At 38.9% G+C, this 8,714-nt stretch overlaps 2 protein-coding genes across 2 annotated transcripts in view; both read left to right on the top strand.

Annotated features, from left to right (window-relative positions):
* The window catches only part of LOC105518303 (chromosome unknown open reading frame, human C10orf131), a 36,475-nt gene extending 27,796 nt beyond the window's left edge, over positions 1 to 8,679 (top strand). The window contains exons 8-9 of the mRNA XM_011951244.1: positions 6,805 to 7,014; positions 8,614 to 8,679. Of these exons, the coding sequence (XP_011806634.1) occupies positions 6,805 to 7,014; positions 8,614 to 8,679 (276 nt within the window). The remainder of the gene's footprint in view (positions 1 to 6,804; positions 7,015 to 8,613) is intronic.
* The window catches only part of LOC105518295 (coiled-coil and C2 domain-containing protein 2A-like), a 35,209-nt gene continuing 33,371 nt past the window's right edge, over positions 6,877 to 8,714 (top strand). The window contains exon 1 of the mRNA XM_011951235.1: positions 6,877 to 7,014. The gene's annotated coding sequence lies outside the window, so the exon portion shown is untranslated. The remainder of the gene's footprint in view (positions 7,015 to 8,714) is intronic.

Genomic DNA, 8,714 nt, shown 5'->3' with positions numbered 1-8,714 from the left:
ACATTGCACAAGTATACATATGTAACAAACCTGCACGTTATGCACATGTACCCTAGAACTTAAAGTATAATAAAAAAAAAAAAAAGTACCAACACCAAATTCATTTAAAAAAAAAAAAAAAAGAAAACGTGGTGTATGTAGCCATAAATAATGAATCTTGTCATATGCTAAAACATGGATGAAACTTGAAGATGTTATACTAAATGAAATAAGTCAATCACACAAGAACAAATTGTGCATGATTCTGCTTATATGAGGTATCCAAAGTAGTTCAGCTTCATAGAAGCAGAAGGTAGAATGGTGATTGCCAGGGGATTTGGGGAGAGAGAAATAGGGAGTTGCTGTTCAAAGGGTATAGAGTTTCAGTCATGCAAGATGAAAAAGCCCTAGGGATCTATGGCACAACATTGTGCTTATAGTTAATAGTACTGTAAACTTAAACATTTGTTGAGGGGAGATCTCATGCTTTGTAATTTTTACCACAAAAAATAGGACCATTCAGATTTTATATTTTCTCTAATTTGTCTTCTACTTTTGCTTTTTAAAAAATTATTTTTTCTCTCTGAATTTTAATTTGCATATATTCTACTGACGTGTCTTACCATTCACTTATATAGTTTTCTGCCATATTTTATCTACAGTTAAATCCACCCAATGATTTATTTCCCTTTCTTTATTTCTTTCATATGTTTAAAATGTCCCCTTCTTCACCTTAAGGAAAAGATTTAGTGGTGTTTATTTGCCCTTGTGTTCTTTCTAGTATAGGCTTAATTTCTAAATTTTAAATTTTTTTGCCATTTTCTTTCACCTAATTTCTGAGTTTAATTCTGATTTATGTTTTAAATGTCATATAACTTCCATATAAATTCAGCTCACTGTGAAAACCACATTTCTATTTATATTTGGTTTTGGATACCCTTCTGGTGTGCTTTGATTGCCTGTAGGCTGTTATTTTGCTGTTTATTCTTTTTTCTTTTTTTTTTTTTTTTTGAGACGGAGTCTTGCTCTGTCGCCCAGGCTGGAGTGCAGTGGCCGGATCTCAGCTCACTGCAAGCTCCCCCTCCCGGGTTCACGCCATTCTCCTGCCTCAGCCTCCCGAGTAGCTGGGACTACAGGCACCCGCCACCTCGCCCGGCTAGTTTTTTGTATTTTTTAGTAGAGACGGGGTTTCACCGTGTTAGCCAGGATGGTCTCGATCTTCTGACCTCGTGATCCGCCCGTCTCGGCCTCCCAAAGTGCTGGGATTACAGGCTTGAGCCACCGCGCCCGGCCTATTCTTTTTTCTTATAGAAACTTTGATGGATTTAATGTTGATCGCTTTCTACTGCTTAGTTTTATATAAAATTATTTATCCTAAACTTTTATAAAAAGTCTCAGTTCAAATGACTTTTCTATTTTCACAGACCTGTTATTTTTGTGTCGTGTTAAAATATATTGTGGCTAGATTTCTGTAATGTCTTGGCTCTATTCCCTTCCCCAGATTTTTTCTGAACCTCCTCTTTCCTTAATTCCTGTGGTCCCCTACTTCTTAGTTTCGATTTCACTCCCAGTAGTTTCTATTCAGTGTGAAGCCTCATTCTGAAAATTCCTGGGAGCTAGATTCCTGCAGCTCCTTCAGTGCTTAACCCAACCATCCACAGTTGGAGTAGACAAAACCTGTTCCAGTTTTGGCCACTGTTTTTAAGTTGGCCTCCTGTACTTTCTGGTGCATTTCTGTTGGCTCTTTCAGACTCTTGTCAGGTCTATCAGATGTTCCATTGCTTCTCTCTGCTGTCTCCCACACAATTGCCAATGCTATTCAGACCTTCTGAATATTGATGATTTGTCTTCACTGACTTGTGTTTTGGGTTTCATGAGGCATTTCTTGAGAACTACTTCTGTTATAAATCTTGTCTGTGGATTTTTGGTTTTGCTGTCTAGTTGCTCTGCCTCTTTTAATATAGGAATTTGGGAAGATCTAAAACTGTACTGCCACCATATTTTCAGACCAGCCCATCTGCTGACTTCTTAATTTTACATATTTTCAATACATTTTTTGCTTGAAAGTGTTCATTCGATATTTAATTCTTCTGTAAATATTTTAATTTTCTTGAGATGTATTTAGTCTTTTCATGGGTTTTCGCTTCTATTTTTAATACAGTAATAATAGCTACTTTAAAGTTCATATCTAGTAACTCCAATATTTGGATCATTATGAATCTTTTTATTATCTATTTTTGCTCTTGGTTTTGCTCATTTAGCCTTGCCTCTTATTATGACAGGTGATTTTAAAAATTGTATTCTACATTATTATATATGAAAAATTATAGAAGCCCTAGATGATGTTATCTTCCACCAGAAATGTTCCATCCTTTGCTTTGTTAAGCGTGTTGAGTGAGGATGATCATCTTCATCCAACCAGGGACTTAACTGATTTAAAGACTGAATTACAGTTTTGTTAAGGCTCAGTCTGTATCTATATTTTCTGTTTACCTAGCATTTTCTCTGCTTGACTACAAGAAGGGCAGGGTTTTTGTTTTGTTTTATTGTCGGCTTGTTTTATAATTTATTGCTAACACCTACCCAAAGACCTAGCATTGAGTGAATGCTTATATTATTTGTAATAGAACTCATCACCTCGGTCACTCTATGCTTTTAGGGTCCTAATATAATTTAGAAGATAAAGACTGACAGAAGAACTTCACTGACATAATCTTAGAAAATGTTATTTCCTACAAGGTGCTTATCATACCATGAGAGACTAACAATATCTCTGCCCCATCCTAATTCATAGTGGAACACAGTTGTCAAGATTTTATAAATGGCACCACCATACCAAACATTACAATATCTTCGTGTATTTTCCCAGTTGGTTTACTATAAAAGAATCTATCACCATTAAAATATAAAAACATAAAAGAATAAAAGAGGAGGGAAAAGCCCTGCTATTTATCTTATTCTTTGATATTATGTAGCATAATTTCTAGATTTTATAGTGACAATGCATTTTATCTAAATTTTGCTCCGGATATAGCAGAGATATTTTGGTGTAATTATCTGGTATCATTGCTTTTAGGAGAGAGGCCTTTGAAACAACAACAATTTGTTGAATGAATAAATAAATGAACAAATGCATCATAAAAAGTAAATGCATAATTTACAATTATTGGAGAAATATTAACCACCATTCAGGTTAACCTTTGTAATAATCTAGAATCCGAAGTTGGAAACCACTGGGCTGAACAAGTAACTTTCTTTTAGTGCATCTGTTCTAGCTTCATCCAAGCAAAATTACAGTATTTCATGGACTGCTATAATTTGGAAAAAATATAAAGGTCATCTCACTGTCTAAATTGAGTTTTAAAATTCATTCTTGCAGCTGCTGGGATTTGAATGTGTCTCCTCTAAAATTCAGATTTTTTCAATGTGATAGCATTAAGGGGTAGGACCTATAAGAGGTGATTAGGCCAACTAAGGCCCCTCCGCCATTGTCAATGGGATTAGGTGCCCTTATAAAGGGGCTTTTGCCCTTCCACCATCTGCCAGGTGAGGACACAGCATTCCTCCCTTCCAGCAGACACAGCTAAAAGGTCCACACTAGACATGAGATGTGGTGTCTTAATCTGGGACTTCCCAGCCTCCAGAACTGAGAGAGAAATTTCTGTTCTTTATAATTTATCTAGTCTCAGGTACTCTGTTATAGCAGAACAAATTGACTAAGACAGTAGCATCCTTAACAGATCATGTTCTAGATTTTGTGTCAGACAAATGCCTCTACCTGCCTTTCTCTTCTATCTTCTTCACATTTTTCGTGTTGCCCAGCCATCCTTGAAGGAAAAGCTGATCTATAGTCTCTCTCCAGAATAAATATAAGGGCAACCAAGGTAGATATAACAGTTGTATGCATATCAGAGTCCTGTCTTTGCTGCTGCCTCTGCCAGGTACTTTAACAGCTTGTTGTACCCCTACTATCTCAGGTGCCCTATTTGCCTGCTATTTGCTGATTAGTTTCATCTGATTTGACTATGGCCTTCCCTCTGCTCCCATTTCTAGCATTCTTTTTATATATTTATGTAGATTTTATATATGTCAGCCAGCTTGGATGTTTTTGTGCTTTTATGTAGCCTTTGATTCATTGCTGCCCAAATCTTTATGCTTTTGGTATAACACACTTACCTAGTTCTAGAAGCCTACTTAACCCACTCGGTCAAGGGCTGCTTTTAACCAATGTGTCAGGGAGTTTGCTGCCTCTCAAAAGAATTCATTCTAATGTTGGACTTTTTATTTATTTATTTTTTTTACGGAGTTTCACTCTTTTTGCCCAGGCTGGAGTGCAATGGCACAGTCTCAGCTCACTGCAACCTCTACCTCCCAGGTTCGAGTGATTCTCTTGCCTCAGCCTCCCGAGTAGCTGGGATTACAGGTGTGCACCACCACACCTGGCTAATTTTTGTACTTTTAGTAGAGATGGGGTTTCGCCATGTCGGCCAGGCTGGTCTCGAACTCTTGACCTCAGAAGATCTGCCCATCCAGCCTCTCTAAGTGCTAGGATTGTAGGCGTGAGCCACCACGCCCAGCGGACAATTCTAATTGTTCTTTGTTTTCTGTTGTTAAAGTCTGTCTCCAGGTCACTTCTACTTATTTGACCTTGTTTGGCCATAGGGAACACATAAAGTACTTCATCTATGTGCCAGCTCCTCAAATGTTTGAAGCCTACAGTCACTTCCACCTTTAGTTTTTGCTCTCCAGTCTAAATTGCCTCCTTTGGTTGTTGCTAGATATTCCACCACCTCATTTACCCTCCTGTAGCTTCTTAGCACTGTAGTCAGCAGGTGCTGAAGAGGCCAGGACCAAGGGCAGAGGCTTGTGTCACTCCATTAGAAACCCAAAGCAACTGAGCAACACAGTTATTCAACCAGTGCTGGATCTGCTTAACAAGACAGGATTCTCTAGCTTAGGAACTTTAATTTCCAGAAGTTCATTTACAATTTAGTTGTTTTAAACCAAAAATGATTTTTCCTTGGTGTTTTCTTTCCTGTTTAATGGCCAAATTGGCCAACTTATTACCTATTGCCTAAATCTCTCAGGCGAAATCAAGAGCAGGTTTCCCCTTTTATGGGTTGGCTCTTACATAGAGAACAGACTTACCAGCCATAAACAAGCTTTATTGCTGTTTCTCTGCCTCCCTGAAACCCAGTAAGGAGGAAGCAAAGGTTCCTAACTCGGGAAAAAATAAAGAGGCAGAGACTTGAGCACTGTACAGATGGCTTTCAGTCCTTGAGGAGCATTGGGTCTGCCACACCAGGTTAGGGGTGAGACAACATTAGGTGTAATAGCAATGGCACAGACTGAAGAGCATATCATATTACACCAGACTTATCCAGAGAGTGGGCTCAGTGTGCTCCTATTTGGGTTGATGCATTCATGGCTTTTATCAGGAGTGGCTAGGCATTGATGAATCAAGCTGCATATGCTAAGTAACTCACCAACCCTTGTAAATTGCATTACTGAAAACCAATGATATTGAGCACATGCATATTCAAACGTGTATAAATTCAAAATAGTGGACTAAATATATGTGTATATATATATATATTTTTTTTTTTTTTTTTTTTTTTGAGACAGAGTCTCGCGTTGTCGCCCAGGCTAGAGTACAATGGTGCGATCTCGGCTCACTGCAACCTCCGCCTCCCGGGTTCTAGTGATTCTCCTGCCTCAGCCTCCCGAGTAGCTGGGATTACAGGCACCCACCACCACGTCCAGCTAATTTTTGTAGTTTTAGTAGAGACAGGATTTTGCCATGTTGGCCAGGCTGGTCTTGAACTCCTGACCTCAGGTGACCCACCTGCCTCAGCCTCCCAAAGTGCTGGGATTACACAAGTGTCAGACACCACACTCAGCCTATTCCTTTACTTTCTTAATAAACTTGCTTTTCCAAAAAAAAAGTGTGGTCAGGTGCGGTGGCTCACACTTGTAATCCCAGCACTTTGGGAGGCCAAGGCGGGTGGATCACGAGGTCAGGAGATCAAGACCATCCTGGCAAACATGGTGAAACACCATCTCTACTAAAAACACAAACATTAGCTGGGTGTGGTGGCATGTGCCTATAGTCCCAGCTACTTGGGAGGCTGAGGCAGGAGAATCACTTGAACCCGGGAGGTGGAGGTTGCAGTGAGCCAAGATTGCACCACTGCACACTGCATTCCAGCCTGGTGACAGAGTGAGACTCGTCTCAAAAAAAAAAAAAAAAAAAAAAAAAGATGGACTGAAACAGATGAATCATATTCCATATGATCTAAGGCCTACGGACTTCAGAAATTTAAGGACAATCTGGTATCCAAATGGAGACAATCTCATGTACAAAAACAGGTGCTTTTCTTATAGGAATTGCTTAGAGGGCCCAGTCTCCTGAAGATAATTTCCCAGAGGATCACCAGTGTATCCATTTATAAACAATATTTTAATAAGTAATTCTCATTTAACTCTGGTCCACGGTTCTATACACCATTTGTCATAGTGTTTCTATAGGAAATTATTTTTGGTTTTATAACTTGAAAGTCCATCTTCCACTCCACCAGCACACAATAGTGAGATAGATGACAATAGTTAATAGCAAGATGATTAAAATGCTGTAATATAAATATATTTGATGAAATTAAGGGTCATAATCAATTTAAGGAAAAATAATCAAATTATTGTTTTTTGTTTTTCTATATCTCTTGATTTTCCTTCAATTGAAATGTTACTTTTATAAGGAAAAGTTACTTATAATTTCAAAAAAAAACTGAATCAAATTAACATCGTGCACTTATTTTTTTTTAAAAGGCAGTAAAATATGACCTGGGAAGTTCATTTATGAACAAAATGGAAGGTCCAAGGGAAATATACCAATTAGACCTCAACATTGTGGGTTTGCAATTCAGCCATCATCATCTCTTCAATCAAGAACAAGTATTATGTGCTAGGCTTCTCCAACTTTATGAATGTTTTCAGGACAGGCAGCAACAGAATGTATCTCAGCTGCTTTATGAGAAGGTGAGAATGGCTTTCGTTATAAAGCTAAACATTTAATATTGAAAGAGAAAAAATTCCTCGTACAGAGCAAATTATCAGAACATTTTCTAAATATTTAAGTAGAACAATGGTTCAATTTCAGTTTCTCTGAAAAGAAACTGTAGGAATTGACTGACTGGGGAGAAAGCTTTAAATATATCCAATGGGATATTTATTTACCACAAATGGTTTACTAATCAATGGTATTCTTGGTCCTATAACTCAAGAAGAGTATTTGAAATGATTATTACTGAAAAGAGCCATGTGGCTGTTTTAAGTCTTGTAATAAAGTATTTTAATTAAAATATTAGAAATCTTGAATCTCATAACAAACCTGAAGAGTCTTGGTCTGAAGCTGATTAATCCAAGTAGTCATCTCATGACATCATGAGGGTTATATGAAGTCTGAAGAGAAATAGAAGGAGTACCCACTAATTACTTTTACAAACTTGTGCCTCATTTAAACTCTCTGCTAGGTTTCTGATATATGAGCATTTTGTTGACTAGTGTTCTCTTGGGAAAGGTATTTTGATAGTATGTCTCATTCAACTAATGAATACATTTGAAATCAAATACCCGTAAGATATTTAATGAAACATTCAATCCCGATGGAGCCACAAAGCCATTTCAATAAACTGGACATGAACTAATTATGAACCTTCATAAATATCTGCTTTTTTATTTTTCTTTTTGAGATGGAGTCTTGCTCTGTCGCCCAGGCTAGAGTGCGGTGGCGCGATCTTGGCTCACTGCAACCTCTGCCTCCCAAATTCAAGCAATTCTCTTGCCTCAGCCTCCCGAGTAGCTGGGACTACAGATGCCCACGACATGCGTGGCTAATTTTTTTGTTTTTAGTAGAGACGGAGTTTTGCCATGTTGGTCAGGCTGGTCTTGAACTTCTGACCTCAGGTGATCTGCCTGCCTCAGCCTCCCAAATTGCTGAGATTACAAGTATGAGCCACCACACCCGGCCAATATCTGCTTTTTAAAATACAAGTTTAAAACCCACAGGACGTAACCTTTTTTTTTTTTTTTTTTTTTTGAGATAAGGTCTCATTCACGCTGCAATACAGTGGCTCAATCATGGCTCACTGCCGCCTCAACCTCCCAGGCTCAAGCTATCCTCCCACTTCAGCCTCCTGAGTAGCTGGAACTACAGGTGTGCACCACCACACCTGGCTAAAGTTTATTTCTCTTTCATAGAGACAGGCTTTTGCCATGTTGCCCAGGCTGCTCTTGAACTCCTGGGCTCAAGAGATTTGCCTGCCTCAGCCTCCTTAAATGTTGGGATTATAGGTGTGAGCTACCATGCCCAGCCAGGAGTTAATCTGTTTGATTTGATGGAGCAACTGTATGGGAGAACTTAATAGATGAACACCATGCATTAGCAATATCAGAACATTTCCTAAAATCAGTATTGGATATTCTAACTTTTAGTAAAATATGGCCATTTTTTAAATGAATGAAGGAAACAACTCAGATTAAAATGCAGGTCATTTAAAAAGTAATTTGATCACCGTGCTGGTTCGGGGCGCTGTCGTAGCTGCTCGGACAGTTGCGCCATGTGTGCTGCTCGGCTAGCGGCTGCAGCGGCCCAGTCGGTGTACGCCTTCTCGGCGCGCCCGCTGGCCGGCGGGGAGCCTGTGAGCCTGGGCTCCCTGCGGGGCAAGGTGCTACTTATC

The sequence above is a fragment of the Colobus angolensis genome, unplaced genomic scaffold (assembly GCF_000951035.1).
Source record: "Colobus angolensis palliatus isolate OR3802 unplaced genomic scaffold, Cang.pa_1.0 Scaffold316, whole genome shotgun sequence".
Lineage (NCBI taxonomy): Eukaryota > Metazoa > Chordata > Mammalia > Primates > Cercopithecidae > Colobus > Colobus angolensis.
This window is presented reverse-complemented; position numbering and strand designations above follow the sequence as displayed.